Source organism: Heliangelus exortis, chromosome Z, assembly GCF_036169615.1.
Source record: "Heliangelus exortis chromosome Z, bHelExo1.hap1, whole genome shotgun sequence".
NCBI lineage: Eukaryota > Metazoa > Chordata > Aves > Apodiformes > Trochilidae > Heliangelus > Heliangelus exortis.
The window spans coordinates 41,066,185-41,091,896 of NC_092454.1; the positions used below are offsets into that span (position 1 = coordinate 41,066,185).

The following is a 25,712-nucleotide window of genomic DNA, read 5'->3' on the forward strand; positions in this document are numbered from 1 at the left end:
GAAATGGTTGTGCACTAACTTTTGCAAAACTGTTAGAATATGGTATGGTAAGCTTTTTACTTTCTAAGATGGATAAAAGTAAGATTTTGGAAACTTAAGTGTACCCTGTAAGAATGCAAAGGGACATTGCTGAAAAGAGAAGAAAAAATTCTTATTAAATTATTTTTTATCTACTAAGGTATGAGGTCATTACAACCACTTTGCTTTTTTTTTTTCTTGTACTTTTTCAAAATTTGCTTTGTTTTACTGCTTCTGTGTGTGTAAAAGCCAATTCCTGCACATACTATGATGTAGTAGAAATCTGTTGCAGTTTACCTGTAAACATTTGCATTTATGCTTAACTTAAGGTGTTCCAAATTAAAATTATTCTAAAATCTTTTATAAAATTTTATTATTCAGATATTCTGATTCATATTATCTGATGCACATAATGAAAATTAACTTTTCCTTCTACCATAGGAAAAAACCTAAACTAAATTTACAAAAGATGACACTGAATGCAGAAGCTTTCTCATTAATTGGGAAAAAAAAAAAATCACAAATGCTCTGGAGTATTGCTGTGGAAGAGATAAATCCAGGACACATGTAAAAGTGTTTTGGGAGAGAGCAATTGGATGTGTCTGTGAGAATTTCTAGGTGGGCAGTCTTTATGTAGACAGTCCCCAAAACCATTTACACATTTGCTGTCATGAATAAAATTGAGGAATTTCCTAAAGCAGTTTTAGGTTACCACAGAGTAGCTACAAAGAGCATTCAGTCTGTAATTTCAAGCTTCTTCCCAAAATTTACTTTAAGATAGATTACATAATTGTTATGTAAATAACAAAATATATTTAAAGAGAGAAAAATTCCTTCATGAAAACTAGATTAAAAGTAACATCTTTGTGCAAACAAAAGTCACATCAATAATTTGCAATGCATCTAAACACATCCTCTCTATGCTTGAGAAAATACACTAGATAAACAAACATTTGGCATGTATATTGCAATTTAAATGTTCATCATGATCTCAGGGGGAAAGAAGTTCCCTGAAATTAAAAAAAAAAAAAAAAGAAAATCAAATCACTAAAATAAACTTTGCAGAGATTTTCAAAATGCTATTGGAAAAAAAATCATAGGGCAAGTTACAGCTAAAGCTCCTTTTCTTCCCAACTGAGAAAAAAAGCAATCAAATATTTGCAATAATTTATCTGAAAAACTTTACTTAAACCTTCACATTATCCTCTAAAAAAAGACTGTCAGCAATTGAGTGGTTGACTTGTTTTCATTCTTTAAAACTCAGGTTTCTTGCTGAAGTAAACTTACACAAGCACTTTGCAAATGCCTATGGCTTTCCATTAAGAAATGCAGCTTTTCCTGTGACATCACTTGAGAAACACTGCATAACTCATGGAAAAGATTTTTTGAGATAAATGAGATAAGCACTAATGACTTAACCTGCTTAGGATTTTAAAATCTTATTAAACATACTTTGTCTGAAGTTTTGCAAGAAGAATGATACATAAATCTAATTTTAATTATTGTGCTGTATGCAGTATATACACTCTTATAGTAAGCAGTCAGTTACAGAAATAAGTAGAGAGGGGGAATAAATCTTAGGGGGAAAAAAAATTGCTTTTTCCAAATCCTTTCACGCTTTTTTATAAGAAACTAAGGAAATGCAAAGTCCCTATGCTTCTCTGCTAACTATCACCTCCAGATGTGATTTCTATACACCGACAGCAAAATTTAACTACCGTACAGAAATAGTACAAGATGGTCTTGTACTATTGGTCTTGTCTCAGTGTGTATGTGAATTCCTGGAAAACACAAGCTTTGATTCTCATGTGGGCAGTCATTTTACAGTCCTTTTTTTTTTTTTTTTTTTTTTTTTCCCCAGACATATGCAAGGAATTGCTTTTGCAGAAAAAAAACAAAGCAAGAAATCCACGTTACTGTGAAGAGTTTATAAGGCCAAACAGAAAAAGAACTTGAATACAACATTCTAAACTCCTACAAGCAGATGGACAAATACACACCTACATATTTGTCTGGGTGGATCACCAAGAAAAATACACAAAACTATATGTGTACATACATTCTGAAAATCAACAGATGCCAGACAGTCTTTAGGTTGTATGAACTGTAAAATCTGTCTCAAAGTTAACATCTGGAACATTTAGATCATAAATCCAGAGCTGATCTTCTAGCACAAGATTCTCTGGGGATTATAATAACGGACTGACTGCATAAACATCTGTCCTTGTCTGCTAATGAATTTACTTTCTTAGCTAAATTCAGGCAACAAGGCATCTTATCCAACCCGTAACATTAATATTTACAGTTTCTAGAATGCTATACTTTCCTTAACCCAGAAGATGATGGGCTAGTGTATATAAAAAATTTACATGATTACTCAAATATATGGTAATACAAGATTCTGCAAAAAATTATGATTACATATGGATGTTTATTATTGGTATTAGCAACTGTGAAAGTCTTGAAGTGTTTAAGAGTCTCTATAAATGCAGAGATTGTCTCAGTCTTTTAGGTTTTTATGGTTTGTTCACTTGTTTTATTCCTTCTATATGTGCAAGAAAATTCTAAAATCTGAAGTAATGGAAGCATTAAGAAAACATGACAACAGTGCTCGTGCCAGTGAAAAGCAGATTTTTTAAAAATGTAATTTCCCATTCAATCTTAAAAGTTCACCTCTAAATACTATTTTTTACAAAAAACACAGAAAGAACCCCACGCAAATATGTGCTTTACAACCATTTCATTTGTCTGAATCATGGTTCTCTAAAACAGGAGTGTACCCTGCAGCGACTGTGTAGGTTCTTTACCTCCTTAATTTTCACTTGGCAAGTAGCCCAAGCCTCTGCTTTAAATTTCCCACTTGGTAGCACTAGTATGGCACCTGAAGAGTAATTAGTTATAAGAAAGGGAATTTGAATTGGTTGCTGAGAAGGAAAAAAAATGTGCATGCCTAATAGAGATTTTTCCTTGAGTACCTGCAATACCACTTATTTTTGGTCAGAATGCATTACCCTTTATATAAAGCTGTGACCAAATTTCTTTTTAAAACTTTCCAGAAGGGAATAAAATAAAACTGGTGAAGATGATGCTTTTCCACTTTCAGTCTCTTACATTACAGCAGCACTTACCTTGACACAATTTTTTTTTTCCCAACCAGTTTATTGATAATGGCTTTTTAGATTTTATTCCTCAGATTGCTCTCCTGTGGATGCCTAAGGTGTAGTCTAGTGGGAGGGCAAATCATGAAGTGTCTGAACAAACATACTATTTTAACTAAATTACTCATAGAACTATGTAAAGTTCTTACTGTCCGTGTAACTTTACATTATGATACTGTTTGTGAGACTGGCAGATCTCCATTGGTTTCAATGACCCTGGAAACTCTTTTGAACAATTCATTATATATATATAGTTATGCAAAATGAGTAACAGAAATGAGGTTTTACCTCCTCTAGAAATTAGCTGTTCCCCAGCCCTAAGAAAGTGAAAAGTACTGCTTCTGCCTTCTGTACAAAGACAGAAAAGCAGAGAAGTTTGAGGGGGGGGCGGGGTTGATTTCTTTTTTAATGTCTGCCTCCTTCCAGCAAGTCCATCTGTTGTAGCACTATAATTCTGGAAGCAGGATGTGTGTGTGACCAACAGGAGACAATTACTGCAAAAGCGTTTGTTGATTCAGCTCTATAAAGGGCAGGCCAATCACTACAGTATGAATAGAAAAGAATTCCAGCTGAGGAGCTGCATATAGATTAACACAAAATACATATATATAAATGAGAATGGGGAAAACCAGAAAGGAGTAATAGTATGGAAAAGGATTTACTAGGAAGGCACACTGAATTAGAGAAGAAAGCTGGCATCTTTGGGGGCTGTTAACCAAACAGTTTACTAGCCTCTATTTTCATAAATCTTGTCCTCTAGCTTTCCATCTTGACAAAGAAAGGGATTAAGTAGATTTGGAACTGGTCTGAGCCCCCTTTGAAAGAAACCTCCAGCTGACTTGAGCACTCCGCTCCTGGGCATATACAGGAAGCTGGTTTCTCCGAAAGTGTCTTTTCTTCAGGGAGGAATGGGTGTTAGTTCATGTGAACTGACAAGATTCTCAAGAAAGTTCTCAGACCACAGGGTAAAAGTGAAGCTTCCCTCACCCATGTGAATGCACGTAAAATGTCACCCTGAAGACTTTCTCTTTCAGAAAGATTAATGAACTGGGCTTATACAACAGTCAATCAGACCTCAGTGTTATTTGTACATAACTGATTCAGAATCTCATATGAAGCATGCTAGTATATAACATTTCATAATTTTGACGATAACAAATTAAGAGACAAAAATCAACGTTATAAAAATTTCAAAGAACTGCAAAAGAATTAAGCCGAACATCGTAAGAGTGTCTCACAATGAATGAAAAGTACTTTACCTCTATGGTCAGTTTACTAGTTTGAAGCCTTTGGTCAGCCAAATGTAGCTGAGTTGTTAGCTTTTCGTTGATTTCCTTAAATCCTTTCACAGAAGACACTGCTGTCTTTTTTTCATTCTGTAAAATAGTTATCTGCTGCTGCAGTGACTTAATTCTTTCTTGAAGCAGAGTTACATTTGGTTTCTGGACAATGATATTTCTTCTTTTTGTTCTGCTCACTAAACATAAAATGGCATATTACTAAACTGACAGATGATCATAAACAAGATGATTTCTGATTTTATTTTGATCCCTTAAACACTGGTCCAGCCTCTAAAGTATTTCTCAGTAAGCAAACTGTTAAATTAATTCACTTAGCCTTTAAGTGTTCAATGTGCTTCTTAAAGAGACTCAAGCAACACTGCAAACTTATCTATGACTTGGAAGTTAAATGTGGCTCAAGTTAATGATTAGTACAACCAGAAATAAAGTGAAGATTCAGTGTCTTATTGGCAGATTTTTTTTAAGGTCTAAGCCAAAATACAGTTAATTCTGTTTCTCTTGCTGTTATGGCTACAAGCACAAGGGACAAACAAGAACAAAAGGTAGTAAAAAGCCTTATTTTACACAGTAGATTCAGTAAGTGGGACTTAGTAAAAATAGTGTGAAAAGATGATCTCTTGCAATCCCTTTTATAAGAAACCTTCACTTTAAAATAATGAGGTAAATCTTTGAATATACACTCACATAAAATTAAACAAGCAAATCCTGCTACAGCATCTAAGTGGATTTCTATAATATGGAAGAGAATTTGTAAAATGAGGAAGGAATGCTTTGTCAACCATATTTATGAAGTTTCCAAAAATATATAATACCCCTACCTTTGCTTAGAAATGATGGATAAGATGTTATGAGACAGCAGTTCTTCCTCCTCTTGGAATGTACATTTTCTAGGTCTTTATTCGGTGAATGGCCCTAAAAAAAAAAAACAACAGAAGCACAAAGCTACCACAGCAACCCTAATATTTCAAATCTCTCCAGCCTGAATTGAAGCAAAAAAATTACTTCAAATAATACACAGAATTCTAATGAATTTCAATTGGAAAATCAATCTTAGAATATCAGCAAGCAAAGAGTACAGATTTCTGTCTTTCCCATCAAATGTAGAAGAAATAAAGAACTGTTACAGCTAAATTGTAACTCTTTACAAAAAATCCCAGAGAAAAATGAAGCGTCTGTTAACAGCTACATTATTTTTTTAAGATAAGATATGAATTTATTTGCAGGGAAAAAAGACTGTATTACTTGAAAGCTTAAAACATCCTATTTTTCAATATATTTAAGTGAAAATAAGAAGGGAATGGTGGTCTTATTAGTTCAAAAGGAGGAAGATCAGATTAGACTCTGAGCTGTAACTGGAAGAGGTACGAATATATACATGAACATGCAAATGCAATCCCTGTGTTTGTACACTGTTTAACAAAATTCCTCTGCATGCCTTTTAAATATTTGATTTGGAAAATCAGCTACCTCCAGAATCTATCAAACATTCAATGACAGAAGCAGAAGCTGAGAAAGAATGCTGCTTGCAATATGTAAAGTAAAAATGCTCAGAGCATAGCTTCCTTCAAAATCAAAATACTCTTTGAATTATCTTATACACAGCTGATTCAGAATCTCATATGAAGCTCATTCTGAGCTCTTAAATACTCAGTGAAACACTTTTGCTCTGGAATTCTGCAACATTTATCCAGTCTTTAAAGTCTTCAGTTTGTAACTGCTATGAGATATCATGAAACATCTTTCCAGAAATATTCATAACTGAAATAGCAGTTCATCAAATTTAACGCAGTATAAACAGCAATGGATTATCTATTAATTACACTGAACAAATTACTGTCCTAAAAGTTGCACTGTAGGATAGCTTAGCCATGAATTCTAGATTTTTACAACTATTACACACTCTGAAGAACAGGGAAACAATAGATACTAGAAGAAAAAAAACCCAAATCACTGTCAACTTTTCAGACTAAAGCCATAGTAAAGGAAAACACAGGAGATCAAGATCTTGTAGGTCTATCTCCTGATTATTTTGTTTCATGTTTTAAAGAGAACAATGGAAACCAGTGTTCAGTCAATATCAGTATGACCAGCTGATCCTACAAGGAAACAAACGTAATGTGATGAATGATGCTAGTGTGAAATGGTGATTATATTTTAAAGAGACTGAGATCCCAATTGATGCTGAGCAAAGGATGCCTGCAGAGAAAAGACAGAGATCTCCACTCCAGGCCTCATCTGATAAATATACGTTAGAGTGCCAATAATTCTCCTCATACTGCACAGGGTATATTTACACCAGGAGTGGCAAAACTGAGGAAGTCCTTGTGTCATAAATGATTTCAACTCCAACCCAAGACTCAAGAGTCAGAAGACTTTATCCTCAGTTTGCATGAGAATAACATGACGCAGCTGGAGTGTCCTTAAATCCTCAGGAGGAATTTAAGATTTCTGTTAAAATTAGTGTTCCAATTGCCAATGCTAAACCTCTTTGCAATGCTCTGTTCTGTACCCACAAACATGCTTTTAAGTGCCTTTTCTATGACAGTGGACTTCTGCTGAAGCATATTTACTTGTTAAAGGCTCTTTGGATGCTTTCTCTGCATGCTCCAAGTCCAGTCTGTTACAAATGTTTATCACAATATATCTTTGTCTTTTCCAGTAGGAATAGAGAGCAAATACAATATAGGCAAAGAGGACAGGTAAAACTGGCTGTGCCTATAGTATAACCAGAGCCACCAGGAGTCCCTGCCTTGTATCTAGTCACACTGGAGCAGCAAGTGATAACAGCAGTAGCACACCCTGTCAGATTTTCACATATATCATGTGCACCTGCTCCCACTGTATATTCTATAAATAACAACAGATGGCTGCAGAAGACTTTGTTTTCTTTTTAGCTTTTCTGCTAGAAAAATAGATGTTCTGAAGGAAATACAAAATCAAGAATGCATAACAGGAGCTGAGAATCTGCATTTGCTCTAACATTTTGGAAAATAAAAAAAATATAATCAGTAACAGAATTTCTTGCGGCATTTCAGAATTCTGTTCCTTGAACTAAGAAAGAACAGCATCTGCTCGTGTTTTAAATTCCATGAATTGAAGTGATTTATTTGGGCAAGCACAGGAGGGAAAAAGTATCACACACTGTTAGGAAGAACAAAAATGAGTAATATGTCACAGATTATACAGAGCTTTTAAACACCTAGTAAAGGACCAGTTGGCCCTTTTATGACAAAAAAGAGCATATAAAAGTCAGGAATGAGACAAGGAGTTCAAATCCCAGATAATGAATGTAAGTGAGCTAAGACAAGGCTAAAAGCACAATCTTCTCTAGACAGAAACTCCTGGACAGAGGCAGAGCCAAAAGCATCTTTCTAGGATGGCAACAACTCTCTGCACACACCAAATGAACCAAGAGATGTTCATGCTTGATTAGTCAGCACACCATTCTGCTACAGGGAAGGAGCAGATGTTGCTGTTTTCTTGCTGTGGTTTAGGTCAGCCTGTTTGTATGGCTTTTTAGACTGAGAAGGATTTAATGGGATGTCTGCAGCATTCTTTATCTGGACTGTGAGAGAGCAGAACTAGCTTACAGCAGCTTTACACGTTTTAATCAGCTTTTGAACTCCTGACACTCCCTCCAAATACTTTTTCTGTATAATTGTTCAGAAAATATTATAAATTATAATTAAACTACCCACTGAATCTGGTAGTAGATTTTCTTTTCTGTTTACAAGAGCCAAATTAATTGAGAGAGGAACAGCAGTGATAATATTACATTTCAACACTCGACACATGAAACCAAAATAAGTTCTATTATACCTTTTTATTACACTGCTTTTTTTTGCCTTTGAAAGGATTAACATCACAGGGCTTTTGACTATCTTGTATTTGCATTTTTCTCTGTTGTTTACTTCTGTCTAGTAGTGGATTAGTGTTTTGCAGTGTCTTCATAACCACTGTGTCCAAACTTTCTGAAGCTGATATTTCAGAGTCACTGTAACAGAACATTCAGGAAACAACAACAACAACAACAAAAAAAGCTTAAAGTTAAAATTTCTGAACCGACAATGCTTGAGCACATGGAAAATAACACATGGAAGAAAAAAGAGAAAATAATATAAAATCCAAGCAGTACTATGTTGACTTATTCAACAAATGTTTGAAAATATGACAAATGAGAAATTTCTGAAATTGGCTTATCAAATTCTACTCTGTCAAATGGAATTTCACTCTACAATGCACGGAGGTCTGAGACTAAATGCTTTTTTAAAGGACAGCTTTTTACAGTTACAGTCTGCAAAAGTGGAATACATGAAAAACTGCTTGATAGCACTCCCAGTCTGTGAATGGTTCACAAAGGTACTTCACATTGCCACTTTCCTTCATTTTCATTTTTGATGACAATAAAAATGCACAAATACTTCATGCAATAAAAATTTGTTTCAATTGAACTTCATTTGCAGTGTTGACTGAGACAAACTCAGAAATAACACTTCAGTAAAAGCTCTTCCTGCCACACCTTTAAAGTACTTTTAAATTCTGTAAGCTTGGTAGAATTTCCACTGAAATTGCCTGCCCTACAGAGAAACTTGACCAGTAACTCTCAGTCTACTTCAAAGTTTTTCTTAAGCTTGCACATAACGTGCTCTTATTTTTCAGTGTTTTCCTGTCTTACCCCAAATTATAATTTGCTTTCTGATTTTCAGTGAAGTCTATCTTAAAACATGAAGTCTTGGACGTATTTTCTATACCATCAGCACCTATTCATCATCATTTGTGCAAACGAATTTGTGAAGGAATCCCTTGACAGAAGGTAAATTTGACTTGTTACTTTTTTAAACCAAGACATATTTAAACAGACACAGCTGAGTTCAAATTAAGTTGTGCTACAATAAAAATAAATGGTTTAGAGACAGAGGCTACTTAATGTGAGAAAAGGCTTCAAATTTGAGAGAAGAGATCACACAGAAGCATGCTTATACTTTTCAAAATCTGTCCTGAGACACTGGTCCATATTGACTGATAAGAACAGAAATCAGTGTAACAGCTTGAAGGTCCTGCAGTAGCACAGAGATATTTCTAACCAGGTGCATGTGCATGTTTCCATCACCTGAATGCTTTCGAGGAAATTAAAATGGAATTTAGAAAATAGAAGGCTTGATACTAGAAACTCAGAGACAGCTAGTCTAAAGAACTCTATTTATTGATAAGTAGAAAAAGAAAATAAGACATTTCCCTAACTTGATAAGGGAATGACACCTTGAAACCTCATCTTCAAAAATGCTCCCTAGCCCTAACTGGAACAACTATCCGAAGCAGTATTTATGGCTAGCAATGGCAACCAAAGCTATAGAATTACCTTCCACTACACTTCAAACTTAAATTGGAATGCCAATCTGCTCAATTTTGTCCTTAAAAAGCAAAATATAGTAAGCTAAATAAAATGCTCGCTTAGTGCAACACAAAAACACAAAAAATCCTGTAAAATCAGGACTGCAATATTAAGTTAAACAGAAAACTAAGTAAGTTTTATATTATTAACAACTGACAAATTACATAGTTCTTAATTTTCTCTGCCAGGATATTGTGTTCAGGAGCCTCCTCTTTTGCACGGGGAGAAGTAGTAGAAGGGCTTCCTTTGCCAATGTTGATTTGCTCCATATGACGTATAAAGCCAACATTAAGATTAAAATGACAATTTGATTTTCCTTACTCTTTTGTCACTTTTTCCATATTTTGGGTAAACACAGGCTTGAGAAATTACTTTGCCAGTCTCCTGAGACACAATGTGTTGAAAAGACATGGTGTGATACCGATTTACCTAGTGGCATAGTGCTGCCTCCTCAGGAGGTGTGGATAAACAGAAGCAGAAGCAAAAATTCTAAACATTTATGAAGCTTGCCAGTGCAATTTTCTGTGGGCCTTGTTACTCAGGACACTATACAGTAACAATTACCTTTAAAGAACTGATTTTTAACCATAATTCAATTAAAGTTAGTACAATGACTGTGCATAAAACATACATGAAATAATTACTGTGGATGGTTCTTAATTTAAAAGATGTTAAACAGCTTGTAGACATCTGCTAGAGAGCTGAAATGGGTCATTCAAAATTTATCTAACTAAATTAAGGGGAAAAAATGTTTCTCCTCCTGGGTCGGCATGTCACAAGATAACTAAACCGACTTAGTAGGCTTGCCTGGGAATCCTTTGCTGTCAGTGGTGAATATGCAAAGGGCCAGCAAATTAAATCAACCTGCCAAACTGTCAATTTCAAGCCTCATGACTGCATGAAAATAGCATCACTGGAAGAAATCAAGCATTGCCTTCTTTTGGGTTTCCTGGCACCTATTCAAATACTCATGCAGTTGTGGCTAATTTTGCATGCAAATTTCAGTCAATAAGCTCAGAACAAGACCTCCCAAGATATTTCAAAGGATCTGACAGTATTTTTTTTGAATACCAAATCAACAGTAGTTGAAATTCAATCTCCATTTGCTAGTGCTTTACATATGCACAGTGTCCCCTCTACAGAGCTAAGTTAATGAGAGCAGTACCTGCTTTCACTCACATCCTCCCAGCCGTCCTTACTGAAGTTCTCAAATCCATTACTCATAACCTTGATGGACTGTTTGAGAAAAGCTCCATGATGTCCCAGAGAGCTCTTTTTCTTGGCTGTTTTTAATTTAACCTTGGTGTCTGTTATCTTGCAATTACATTGCCCAGACGTTGCCACTGCTTTGGCTTCATCCAGCAAACATTTCAGCTCCTGCACTTGACTCAGCAAATCTTCATTTTCATTTCTCAACCTCTTAGCCTCTGCCACTTGCCTCTTCAAAGAGGCAGCTTCTTTTTCCTGCTCATCAATCACTAACTGAAGTTCCACTTTGTCTTTTTTTATTTCACCAATCCTCTTAAATACTGATTCCAGCTCTTTCTCTCTTGCGTCTGCATCTTCCTTTTCAACTCGTAAGGATGCTTCCAAATAACTTTTCTCCTTCAGTAAGTCTTTCTTTAGTTCTTTCTCTTTCTTTAATTCCCCTTCAATGGCTTTGCATCTTCTGTCTAGCTGTTGTACCTACAAAAAGCAATTTTAGCATTCACAATATTTCAGCCATGTAGTAGAGAAAACCCTATGTTTTCAAATGTATTTATTATATGACAAAAATATTACACTAGGCACAAGGACAAAAGCAATCTATAGTCCTAATTTAAAAATAATTCTAATGTAATGTAGATGAAAGCATTTAAGCTGCAATAATACAGCTGTTGAACAAAGGGCAGATGGTAAAAGAAGTTAAAATTCCAAGCAAAGTGACACAGAAGTTTAAGTATGATAATGAACCTTCCTGTTCATCTCGAGCTCATTACTGATTTGGTTATACATACTAATTGATTTTTTTTAAAAAAAGGAAAAAAAACAACCAAACAAAAAAATCCAACCAACCAACCAACAAAAAAAACCCAAAACAAAACAAAACAAAAAACAAAAAACAAAAAAACAAACCAAAACAAAAAAACAAAAAAACAAACAAAAAAACCCCCAAACAAACAAAACCCAAAACAACACCACAAAAAACAAACAAAAAACCCCCAACCAACAACAAAAAACCCCAAACATTTTCAGGTGAAAAAAGTATTCTGAAATACAGATAATTCTGTATTAGCTATGTAAACCAAAAAGTTCTTTCAAGTATTGTAAATACACAAACTAAGTAGTAGTTTGATTAGTAAACATTTGATTAGTACCAAAACACCAAAGAAAACATAGCAAGAGATATCAGAAGACTAGCACCTAAATAATATGAAGGCTAAATTATATCTTCTATTTACTGAAAGGAAAAATCTATCCCATTCTAATTAAGCCACTTTATAAGTTTCTTTTATATAGTTTGAAGAAGCATATTGTACTTATAGGTGACGCACATGCTTTGTCTACAAAGTCCTTTGAGGTTTACATGTACTCAAGGCCATTAACGTTAAACACTTCAGCATTCTACTGGAGTATTTGCCTGAAATTCTAAACAAACCCCATAATTTCCAGAAGTAATGAGCAATTTTAATTTTAGCATATAGTAAAATGAATGTTTATTCTGTGACATATCCTCAGAAGCCCACAAAGGGCATTAGTGTGTGTATTGTTTGACTCAGTAACCATATAGGAGACCAGTATGTCATATAGGAGAAATATTTTGGGTTAGTTTTGTAGAAGCTTCATCCCCATGATTTCACTACGGAAAGTGTCAGGTGCCCTACATTTTTCTGGAAAGGAGTAGAAAAGACCATTTTTTTAAACAAGCTATAGTATAATGCACGTGGTACAATTCCATCACTTCATAGCAATGTTAAATGCCAAAACTTTCTTTGACGTCTAAAATATTGAAATCACAATACTTCTCAATAAATATTGTATGTTTTTGCAAGGAAATTTTGCCAATGCATTTTCTTTTAAAACATATGGAATAGTTTACAGGGTGGAGACCCAGGATTAGATTCAGATAAACTCAAGACTTAATGTACACATGAAATTGAAGCAAGAGCTGCTCAAATTCCATATACATTTGTGAATTTGAAATGTAATTTATGAGCCTGATAGCAAAATTTTAATATGCTTGCCAACACATTGCTACCTTGCCTTATGGCAATTCATAGCACCCCCACAATAAAGAGAGATTGCCTTATGGCTACACACATTATTGGGTGAAATTAGAAATAAAAGGGATTTTTCAAATGCTTTGATGAAACCAAACACAATTTGTACTTTCCTCCTTAACAGAAAGGAGTCAGACCAGTATTTTTCTTTAAACACTTCATAAACTGAGATTCTGCTATTATTATAGTTCTTCATACCAATCTTTTTCAGTCACTAGCACTTAAAAGTCAACGTATGACAGGCAGAAGAAAACAAACAAGAAATAGCTTCTACATCTATCCCTAAGGTACCACTTCAACTCTGTATATCCATAGAGATACAAATTATGTACTACCTGGTGAGCAAAATTATAGTTCTAAAATCAAGATGATAAGCTAGCATAAACTGTGTGACATTTCAGATGGTAGCATTCATATTATTTCAATTACTCACTCTACCTTAATATAAATGAATGTGAACACTTCCTATTCTGTGTGTTATTATTTTAACATGATGTTTGTCATTCAGTAATAACAAGATGACAGCCTTCATTGCCTGACCATATGGCAAGTGTTACAAGTATAAGCAATCACATCATCTGTTGTAAATTACCATACTTCCTACAAGTTAATTCACAAATAAAAAACAGACATATCCAAACTGACATTCAAAGTTACAGATTTGTGTTTATTTCATTCTGGCATGCTTTTGAAGATTTATAAGTAATTAAACAAATAGTGGTTTGCAAAATGACAAAAAAAGGCATGATATTGTTTGAAGGATGTCTTTTTTTGCAGCAAACAAAACATATGGTAAAATACAAGTGAGCTCTCTTAAGTGAACACCTGTTAACATACTAAACTACTTGTGTATATTACAAATATCAATACAAATAGCAACTAGTTAAGAACATCTTGTTACTGCATGAGGTAAAACATGTAGAACGCTGAGCAGTAAAGATTAAATACTCATTATATTTGCTAAACCAAAGAACAGTAAATGCATATGGTATTATCTTGTGAAAAGAGTGATAAAATCACATATGTAAAAAATATTTCCATATGCAATGTTGTGCTAAAATTTAAACACAGTAAAATGTGGATTTATCACTGTTATGCATCAGTTTTATTCTGAAGCAAAAGCTCTGTGGAGATCAACATCTGATATGCAAACTTTACTAGTCAGCAAAAGAAATGAAGGTTTCTGAACTTAAAAATGGTGAAGTGCTAAGTATGCATATTACTTCCAATTTAGGTAATCCATTTGTTTTTAACGTGATTACTGTAAATATTCTTTTCATTTTCTCTGACATTAATCAAGTTTAACTAACAATAAACTCACAGCTGCTTCACTATGACTCATTTCTGATACAATTTTGGAAATCCAAATTTTTGAGGAAAGGAGAATCATAGCCTAAATTCACAAGTACTGTCAAATTTGTATGATTCTTACATTAAAACTTAGACCTGTTTGCTGGTGTTGGTATCTTACCTTCTGTAGTGTCTGATATGGAACTTCTTTCGTATTCTTCTTTAGAGTACTATTCTTGACCCCATCATCTTCATTAAGTTTAAAAAGTGGTTCTATCAGGAAAAGAAATAATACATCTCTATCAGAAAATAAAGTATATTGAGACACCTAGTACTTCACTAAAAGAATAGATAAGACAATTTAATGAAATGCGTTCTTTACCACTACAACTATTTATAATGTGGGCTATTTTCTTGACAAGCTTTTTGGTCAGTTTCTAAAGGATGACCTCTTTTCAAAGTGTTCTGTCACATAATTATGAATCTTTGTAGCATCACAGTATGTTTTTTTCAGAGTACAAGCTTTTCAAAGGTACAATAGATCTGCAGGTTAAAGATGCAGTACTTTCATTCTGATCTTTATTCTTTTATAGACTATTCCTTCTATGCCTTAAAAGCAGAATTCATTGCCTTTTTATCTACACAGTCACTAGCAGTTTTGTTCTCTAGGTCTTGCCCCCTGCTAGGAGGATCAGAGTGACTGGTGAACAAAGCACACAGTAACAGAGTTAGGATGGATGAAAACTTTAAACCCCTTTTTTGTTAAGTGAAAAAGCATTTACTTCACCAGATAAATCACACAAATTTTTACATTTTAGTACTGTATATTCATAGCAATTAGAAACTGATATGACTAATGTAAGTGAATATGACTAAGCAACACTCAGAGATGGCTCTGCCCTTTAGGTCCTAAAAATTCCACAAAGCCAGACAAAAAGTTAAAAATTAGACCTATTTACAGAGAAGAATGCTAAGTTTAGAAGTACTGATACATACGGTAAATCAGAAGTAAAATACATTTGTTTTAGATCTGAACCAAAAGATTAGCATTCACAAATTGCCCACTGCTCACAAAAATGAACAATTACACATCACAGAAAGATTTTTTTCTTAGAATATGAAATAATTATGTTAAAGAACAAAAAATCCCAACACTCTAAAAACACCACAATATTGATGATTCTTTTCTTGCCCTTCTTCCTCACAAATTAAAGGCTTAATCTTAAGGGAAAAATATCAGTGCTACACGGTGGAGGTCTGCTTTAGAAGTATCATTTCAAACTACAAGCAGACACTGCAGGTCACTTAAAAACTTTTGATTTACAAACAAAGCAAGTGTAGAAGAAAACAGCATTACTCTCTGTAGATTCACAATCCTCTTGACATAAACAGTGACTAACAAGTTTGTTAGAGTGAATTAGACCTTTCTTTTGTCTTTGGAACATGTCATGGCCAATTAATACTTCTGTACTCATGAAATAAATGGAACACTATTCTAAAGATAATAAAAGCTGAAAAAGGTAAAACTATGTATCTGGGGAATATGTACCTTTACCTTGATATTAATATGTTAGTTCCCATGTTATTTCAGACTACAGTCCCCCAGCACAGTGGTACTGCATACATTTACAACATTCTTTAAGTAACACACAAGGATAATATGAACATGCTTTTCATCTTTTTCTAAATATTCACTCATTTGAATCTCTGCTGTAGCTTTTATATCAGCATTTACTGTACTCCACTGAAAAGAAAAAACTATTTCCCATAGTCAAAGAAACTGATCAAAGCACACACAGTGTTACATTTATCATGTGGATGTTTTAAAATACAACTTAAAACTCTACCTATAAATAAACATATGCAGAGAATAAAGAATACTACTGAAAAAGTTATAGAATAGATGCATGTTAAGTATTTTCACAGAAGTCATGAGCAACATAAAGAAAAGCCAAAGGTCACCAATACTTTCTATTGAGCAGAAAATAAATGGCCTATTCATCTCCCTTCTCCCTTCCTCCCTTCTAATTGTTATTAAATTGTTTACAGGCACAGGTTAGGCAGGCAATGAAACAGCATTGCCTATAATGTCTGTCTGTCTGTGAGAACAGGAAGATTCATCATATCAGTTTACCCAGCAAGACATATGCTCTACCCATCATACTCTACTTAAAAATTGCCAAGCTTTCCCTCAAGGAATAGACCCACAAGTCATAAATCCCACCATCTTCAGCCATCAAATTACTGTGGTCTTACAGAAGTATACTTACGTCCCACTGAGAAAAAATAGTTAACTGCCTGCCTTAGAATGTAACACTGAATTCCTAATTAATAGTCACCAGATTGGATGATGAGTTTGTTCAACACTGCTGTCACAATGGTACTTGAACTACAGCTCACTATTAGTATTTGCAGAAAACCTTCTTAAACAGAGAAAAAAACATCTGTTTCAGCCAGAGCTGTTGGTCACTCATAGGGTACCTACGTGAATCATCTACACAGTAGATTCAGAAGAAGTCTCATAAGGAAAGAAAGCTTCAAACTGTCTCCCTGAAGCAACTGAGGGCCAGCAATTTAAATTATTTCAATGAGGCACTTGCTATTTTTCTGAATAAGATCAGATGGACACAAACTTTCCTGCATTTGGAGGAAAAGGAATGACTACCTGCTAACACATTCTTTCCATTCATATGCAGATAATGACATGAATGGCACCAATAATGAATTTGGATTTGATGACTGCTGGAAGATAATTGGTAATAGTGAGAGACACCCTGGACAACTGAGTCTGAAGAGAAAAGAAATTTGGAAGGGCAACAATAGGGATTTTTTTTTTCCCCTGACCTCCTTCATGTTTGACCGTCAGGGTTTGAAAATGACACAGAAGAGCAACAAAGCTTTCCACTGCCTCCTCCTGACAAACACAACTGATACCTCATGAAGCAATATAACAGGAGACTACATTTTCAATACAGGGTAGGTCAGCAATGTGTGTCAGAATTTATCCTTTGATATTAGAATGTTTGATGCAAACAGGTACACAGGGAAACTGTTTTTGACTATACGAAGTTTGGATTCACAGAAAATACAGACAACAGACCTGAGGTTGTATTTTTACAGTTTTTACAGCAGCATCTAACTGCTGCACAAAACTTTGTTTATAAACGCCTCCTCTGATAATGCACAAAGAAAATCAGACTATTTGCTAATTAAGGGTTTTAAAAACATGTTTTTTCAGTATACACAGTATTTTAAAGCACCTTACATTTAATGGATCTCTGACTAAGCTGTAACTAAAAATTGTAATTACATCCTGCAGTCTAACATGAAGGTAAAGTAACTTGTTTTGTATGACATGTAAGACTCGCACTATTTTCAGGATCATTCCACTGCCTTCACAAGTTCACTTCTGTTGCACTTGTTTTATTTTCCATGACTCGTTCATCATCAATGACTCACTTCTATAGCACAGACTACAGTGGCCTGTACCTCCACATTATCCTAACTCCTCATTGCATGTTCATTTTTGACACTGAATGGCAAAATGCTTCCTTGAAAAAACATTGTCTGTTAATAAGACTGTACTAAATATTACATTAATGCAAAAGAGTGAATGAAGGGTATTTTCAAATCTTTCCTGCTTGAACCTTTATCTTCTAAATAGGTTAGCAACTATTATTTTATACTTTAACTGGTAGAAGTTTGGTAGAAGTTCGGGAATGGCTGGAATCATCTCGGTCTTATGTGCCACAAAAAGTGCTGCTTAATACATATATTTGGACTTGATTTTGTACTTTATCAAAAATTTCCTATTAATCTAAGTGATACCTATAAGCAAAAATGCTGAGGCAAATAAAATTTGCCTAACATACTAGTAACTTAACACTTTCTGTCAGTCCCAATATAACAACATTTAATTATCACACCAATAACCAAACCAGTGCATCCACCCCCACACATTTTAGGAAGAGATATGTTTTCATCTGAAAAGATAGTAAAAACAAAGGAATAAAAGACTTATTGTTAAAGAACTAAACATGTCAATAACAGACAGTTTCAGGGATCTGACTGGTTTTTCAAAAAGCATTGCTATTGTGCAGAAGGCCCTCAGCTCTTTCACATTGCTAGTTGCCTTCCCACTTCACTCTGTGTAAAGATTGACTAATCTGGCAAGAATAAAAAAGTGATTTTTAAAGTCAGAATTTGAAACCTGCACTAGTTCCCTTCAGCTCTTTCTGGGGCTGTGAAAGTAACACATAAAAAGACCAAAATACAGGTCTTCTGTAGCTAGATTCTACTCCACTGTATGATTATTATGAAACATATTTAAAATAAAGGGCAAAAAAAAAAAACCACTTCATTTTTTCATTCAAGTGGCCAATGTTATATACAAAAAATAAAAAAGAAAACAGAAAAAAACCTGAGATATAGAATGGTGCTGCTTTATTACTAAGAACCTGCAATAAATCAATATGAAATACTGACTGAGAATAAAATATTTTTTAAAAATTTAAACTCCACAAACTGGAGAGTTGAGCTGATTCCAATGGGATGAAGTTCACCATGGCCAAGTGCCGGGTCCTGCATTTGGCCACAACAACCCCATGGGGAGCTCCAGGCTGGGCACAGAGTGGCTGAGAGCAGCCAGGCAGAGAGGGACCTGGGAGTCTGGATTGACAGGAAGCTGAACATGAGCCAGCAGTGTGCCCAGGTAGCCAAGAAGGCCAATAGCATCCTGGCCTGTATCAGGAACAGCGTGGCCAGCAGGTCCAGGGAAGGGATTCTGCCCCTGTACTCAGTGCTGGTGAGGCCACAGCTTGAGTCCTGTGTCCAGCTCTGGACCCCTCAGTTCAGGAAGGATATTGAGGTCCTGGAGCAGGTCCAAAGGAGGGTAACCAGGCTGGTGAAGGGACTTGAGCACAGACCCTATGAGGAGAGGCTGAGGGAGCTGGGGCTGTTCAGCCTGAAGAAGAGGAGGCTCAGAGGAGACCTCATCACTCTCTACAACTCCTTGAAAGGAGGTGGGAGTCAGGGGGGGTCGGTCTCTTCTCCCAGGCAGCTCCCACTAAGACAAGAGGGCATGGACTTAAGCTCTGCCAGGGGAAGTTTAGGTTGGATATTAGGAAGAAATTCTTCACAGAGAGGGTGATCAGGCATTGGAATGGACTGCCCATGGAGGTGGTGGATTCTCTGTCCCTGGAAGTTTTTAAGAAGAGACTGATGTGGCACTCAGTGCCATGGTCTGGTAACCACAGTGGGTGTGGATTAAGGGTTGGACTTGATGAGCTCAGAGGTCCTTTCCAACCTGGCTGATTCTGTGATTCTTCGATGTAAATAAATGTAAAACAATGTCATTAATTTAATAGGAATATAGAGATCTTTAATGGCTTTAAACAGGTACAAAGTAGATTTAGGTTAAATGTTTAGAAGAAATCCCTTACTACAGGGGTAGTGAGGCACAGGTTGCCCAGGGAAGATGTGGATGCCCCCTCCCTGTAAGTGTTCAAGGCCAGGCTGAATGGGGCTTTGAGCAACCTGGTCTAGTGGGAGCCATCCCTGACTATTGTAGAAGGGTTGGATTTGATGATCTTTAGGTCCCTTTGAAGCCAAGCCACTCCATGATTCTATGTAAACACACTTTTAAATAAGAAGTGTCACCTTTGCTTATGAAATACACATGAAAGAAAAAGAAATTAAACTTTGGAGAGAAAATAACATTTGAATTAATACTTCTAATACAGTACATATACACATATGAAATACTATGCCTTCCCTTCTTTTGGTAAACAAAGTTAAACTCCTGTATTGTGAACCTACCTACAGATTGGTGTACTTTCATCTGATTTAATTCTTCTTCAAGATTGAGTCTACAAAAGAGGGAATAAAAAAGTAAGAACCATGGAAAAATCACATAGATGGCAATAAAACAATTAAAAAAAAAATCAAAACAGTATCAATATATCCCTGGAGAAAGCGTTGACAGCACCCAGGAATTAGTTCTAATTTGATGGCACTTAGCATACTTCAAACATAAAGAGTCATTTGTACAACAGCAGAATTTACAAAATTCAGATGTAATGTCAGTTGTAACATAATACTAAGAAGTTTCAGCCACTCCTTTTTACCAAGAGAACTCTCTGAGTTTAAAAGGAGACCATTAAGAGTTGGAATTTTGCTAACATGGGAATTAGTATTCACTCAGAGGAAACCACCAGTGACCTCGTGCAGATCTACCCCACTGCTCCTGTCCTGTTTTTTTTTCCACTGACTATTTGAGAAACCTGTAAACAAAATCTTTCCCTCCTTATCCCTGGTCTACTATCATAATAGTTTATTATTATAAATAACATATATATATATACAATATAAATTTATTTATTTATATAAATAAATATTTTAAATAACTATATATATATAAGTATATAAATATTATATATATATATATACCGATGAATAATAGTTTATTCATCAGTATCAGCCAGTGAAGGTCTGTACAATGAAATAGCTGAATTACTGGTTTTCATTTTATTAAAATTACATACAAAAACACTGCCAGGATTCCAATGCTAAAAATTTCAAAGACAAAGTGGGAAATGCCAGAATGAGAGACATTCATTTAAATGCTTAATTTCTACTTGTGTATTCTGACAAAATTGTTTATTATATAGTTGAGCACTATTTCAGCAATAGTATCCACACCTGTTTTAATAAGCAGATTGTGCCTAAAATATAACCTTATATCCTAATACATATACACATTATTCCAGCTCTTTTTTGCAGGTTCAATTGCCAATTTCCTCACAGCATTTTCTGCTGTACTCTGAACAGCAGCACCTAACTGCTGAACAAAACTTTATCCTCTGATAACATAGTTAACTGCCTGCTTTAGAATGTAACACTCAATTCCTAATAGTCACCAGATTGGATGATGAGTTTGTTCAACACTGCTGTCAGATCTTTCCTGCTTGAACCTTTATCTTCTAAACATGTTATCTTTTTCAACTCCAAAGAACAGTATTTGAATGAACACACATTTATGCTCATCCGTATATACAAACTGCTTCCCTGCTCACTAAGTGACAAACACACAATGAAAATTGTACAAGATTTTTAACTTTTGCATATTTTTTTTTCAGGTGCTGAAAGACATGAAGAAATAAGTAAATTATATGAAATAATTTAAATAGTAGGTTTATAGTATGAATATCTGAAGTGCTTACAAATAAATCCATTTGACTGTGAAATAGTCTCCAACTGTTTGTATGATATATCTAAGCTGGAAATATTTCAGGAAAGCCTAGACAAGAAATTACCATGTGTAATACAAGATCCAACCTGTAAAAGTCAATGCCTGGCTTGCATGAATGCTAGAAATGCCCAACTGGGCTAGGCCAGCACTGGGTTCATCCATCACCAGTGCTCTGTCTCCAACAGAGGCAAAAGCAGATGCTACTCAGGAGAGAGCACAAGCCTAACAGTTTCTGCAGCCTGATTCCAATTTTCCATCCTGAAACTGACGTGTAAGCATTATCCTTTGTTTCCCCTGCTTTAACTGGTTTCCTGTTGCTAAAAGGACCTTTTCCCCAAACTTGCAGAAATGGAAATCATTCATAACTTCTCATATGAAGTCTTGTCAAAGACAACTGGAAAATACAGATCAGATTTTATCCACATGGCTACTGTCACCCTTCTGCATTTGCAGGTTAATGATGCAGGATTTCCTAGGATCCACACTGATGCTTCAACAAAACTGTGTTACTCCATGGTAGCGATATAGCTCTCCCTCCATTTTGGGCTTGCTGGGGGCTTTTTTACTACTCTTTCTTGGACTTGTTGGGGGCTTTCTTACTTCTTTTTCCTAAAGTCAGACTGCCATCTCCCCAAGTATGGAAGCAGTCAGGCTGACTGATCTGGGACTTCTTTGGGAGCCCATTTTGTAGATAGGAGTTACAGTGTTAACCTGCCAGTCAGCTGGCACAGGGGCTGTTCACAAGGAGGTAACAGTTCAGTAATTTCATACTGCAGTTTCTTCACACTACTCAGGGTGGGAAGATATTAAATCAAAAATTAAAATTTTTGATTAAAATCAAAATAATAACAAATAACTTATCAACTTTACCTCATAATTTCTGTACAGTTACTTCCAACAGATCTAACACCTTTATCTACCTGCTACAAAGAATACAGGAGGCTTTGGCACCTTCATAACATCTCCACCAGGGAAGACTGAGGCAGTGATTCAGTGAACTCTTCTTTTATGCCCCTATAAATGCAGTGTGTTTTTTTATAGTTCTATCACTAAGCAAACTTACAAATTTCCTAACTGGCATATTTTTCACTTTATTTAAGCAAAGTTTTAATACTGCAGCCTAAGCACTTTTCAAGAGCCTTTTTAGCATTCTTAGCTTTCCATTCCCATTTGTTCTGCCATTGGCCTACCTGTTCTCACCAATATAAGCTTAGAGTTTTAAATTATCATAGAATCATAGAATTTGCTGAGTTGGAAGGGACCTCAGAGATCATCAAGTCCAACCCTTGACGCACCGCTGTGGTTGCTAGACTATGGCACTAAGTGCCACATCCAGTCTCTTTTTAAATATCTCCAGGGACAGAGAATCCACTACTTCACTGGGCAGCCCATTCCAATGTCTGATCACCCTCTCTGTGAAGAATTTCTTCCTAATATCCAACCTAAACTTCCCCTGGCACAACTTAAGACCATGCCCTCTTGTCTTGTTGAAAGTCGTCTGGGAAAAGAGACCAACCCCCACCTGGCTACAACCTCCTTTCAGATAGTTGTAGAGAGTGATGAGTTCTCCTCTGAGCCTCCTCTTCTTCAGGCTGAACAGCCCCAGCTCCCTCAGCCTCTCTTCATAGGGTCTGTGCTCGAGTCCTTTCACCAGCCTGGTTACCCTCCTTTGGACCTGCTCTAGAACCTCGATATCCTTCCTGAACTGAGGGATCCAGAGCTGGACACAGGACTCAAGCTGTGGCCTCACCAGCACTGAGTACAGGGGCAGAATCCCTTCCCTGGACCTGCTGGCCACGCTGTTCCTGATACAGGCCAGGATGCTATTGGCCTTCTTGGCTACCTGGGCACACTGCTGGCTCATGTTCAGCTTCCTGTCAATCCAGACTCCCAGGTCCCTCTCTGCCTGGCTGCTCTCAGCCACTCTGTGCCCAGCCTGGAGCTCCCCATGGGGTTGTTGTGGCCAAAGTGCAGGACCCAACACTTGGCCGTGTTGAACCTCATCCCATTGGAACCAGCCCAACTCTCCAGTCTGTCCAGGTCCCTCTGCAGAGCCCTCCTGCCTTCCAGCTGATCCACACTCCCCCCCAGCTTAGTGTCGTCTGCAAATTTGCTGATGGTGGACTCAATCGCTTCATCTAAATCATCAATTAAGATATTAAACAGAACCGGGCCCAACACTGATCCCTGGGGGACACCACTGGTGACCGGCCGCCAGCTGGATGCAGCCCCATTCAGCACCACTCTCTGGGCCCAGCCCTCCAGCCAGTTCTTAACCCAGCACAGAGTGCTCCTGTCCAAGCTGTGGGCTGACAGCTTTTTCAGGAGAATGCTGTGGGAGACGGTGTCGAAGGCTTTGCTGAAGTCCAGGTAGACCACATCCACAGCCTTCCCCTCACCCACCAGGCAGGTCACCTGATCATAAAAGGAGATCAGGTTGGTCAGGCAGGATCTGCCCTTCCTAAACCCGTGCTGGCTGAGTCTGATCCCTTGCCCATCCTGCAGGTGCTGTGTGATTGCACTGAGGATGATTTGTTCCATAACCCTGCCAGGCACTGAGGTCAGGCTGACGGGCCTGTAGTTTTCCGGGTTCTCCTTCCGGCCCTTTTTGTGGATTGGCGTGACATTCGCCAACTTCCAGTCATCTGGGATGTCCCCAGTGAGCCAGGACTGTTGGTAGATGATAGAGAGAGGCTTGGCGAGCTCTTCTGCCAGCTCCCTCATCACCCTTGGGTGGATCCCATCCAGTCCCATAGACTTGTGGGGATCCAAGCAGCTCAGTAGGTCGGTGACTGTGTCTTTCAGGATTACAGGGGGGCTGTTTAGATTCTTGTCACCTTCTGTAAGCTCCAGAAGCCATCTTCCTTAGGATAACATGTCTTTCTGTTGAAAACTGAGGTAAAGAAGGTGTTAAATACCTCAGCCTTTTCTTCATCTTTGACAACTATATTCCCACCTGTGTCCAGTAAAGAATGGATGTTTTCCTTGCCCCTTCTTTTGCTGTTGATGTATCTGTAGAAGGACTTTTTGTTATCCTTCACAGAGGTGGCGAGATTCAGTTCACGTTGTGCCTTTGTCTCTCTAATTTTCTTTCTACATGACCTAACTATATTCCTAAATTCCTCCTTAGTAATTAGCCCTTTTTTCCATAATTGGTAGACCCTCTTCTTAACCCTAATTTCTTTCAGAGCCTCCCAGTTCAGCCAGACCGGTTGCCTTCCCCGCCGGCTCACCTTTCGGCACACCGGGACAGCCTGCTCCTGTGCTTTCAAAATTTGCTCCTTGAAGTAGGCCCATCCCTCCTGGACCCCTTTGTTTTCAAGGCCTGTTTCCCAGGGTATACTCTGAACTAGTCTTCTGAATAGGCCAAAATCTGCCCTCCGGAAGTCCAACGTAGAGGTTTTATTGACAACCCTCCTTGTATCCCTGAATATTGAAAACTCTATTATTTCATGATCGCTGAGTCTCAGGCGTCGACCGACCACCACATCTCCCACCAGCCCCTCTCTGTTTGTGAAAAGAAGGTCAAGCGGGGCTCCATCCCTGGTGGGCTCATTTACTAGTTGGAGCAGGAAATTATCCTCTATACACTCTAGGAATCTCCTAGACTGCTTCCTCTCTGCTGTGTGGAGTTCCCAGCAGATGTCTGGTAGGTTAAAGTCACCCACGAGAACAAGGGATGACGATTTTGAAACATCCGCCAGCTGCCCATAGAATAATTCATCATCCTCATCATCCTGATTGGGTGGTTTGTAACAGACTCCCATCACAATATCAGCCTTGTTGGCCTTCCCTCTGATTCTAATCCACAGGCACTCCACCTTATTATTGCTGACCTCAACTTCTACAGTGTCAAGAGATTCTCTAACATATAGGGCTACCCCTCCACCTCTCCTACCCTGCCTGTCCCTTCTGAAGAGCCTGTAGCCACCCATGGCAGCACTCCAGTCATGGGAGTCATCCCACCACGTTTCCGTGATAGCAACTACATCAGAGCTTTCCTGCTGCATGATGGCTTCCAGCTCCTCTTGTTTGTTGCCCATG

The 25,712-nt window shown here is 36.9% G+C and overlaps 1 protein-coding gene across 2 annotated transcripts in view; it reads right to left on the minus strand.

The window, feature by feature from the left end:
• The window catches only part of CNTLN (centlein), a 187,485-nt gene that overhangs the window by 49,996 nt on the left and 111,777 nt on the right, over nucleotides 1-25,712 (minus strand). For both annotated transcript variants that reach the window (XM_071730388.1, XM_071730387.1), the window contains exons 12-17: nucleotides 20,237-20,286; nucleotides 14,601-14,692; nucleotides 11,035-11,555; nucleotides 8,297-8,471; nucleotides 5,296-5,389; nucleotides 4,436-4,653 (exon numbers count right to left, since the gene is read on the minus strand). In XM_071730388.1, the coding sequence (XP_071586489.1) occupies nucleotides 4,436-4,653; nucleotides 5,296-5,389; nucleotides 8,297-8,471; nucleotides 11,035-11,555; nucleotides 14,601-14,692; nucleotides 20,237-20,286 (1,150 nt within the window). The remainder of the gene's footprint in view (nucleotides 1-4,435; nucleotides 4,654-5,295; nucleotides 5,390-8,296; nucleotides 8,472-11,034; nucleotides 11,556-14,600; nucleotides 14,693-20,236; nucleotides 20,287-25,712) is intronic.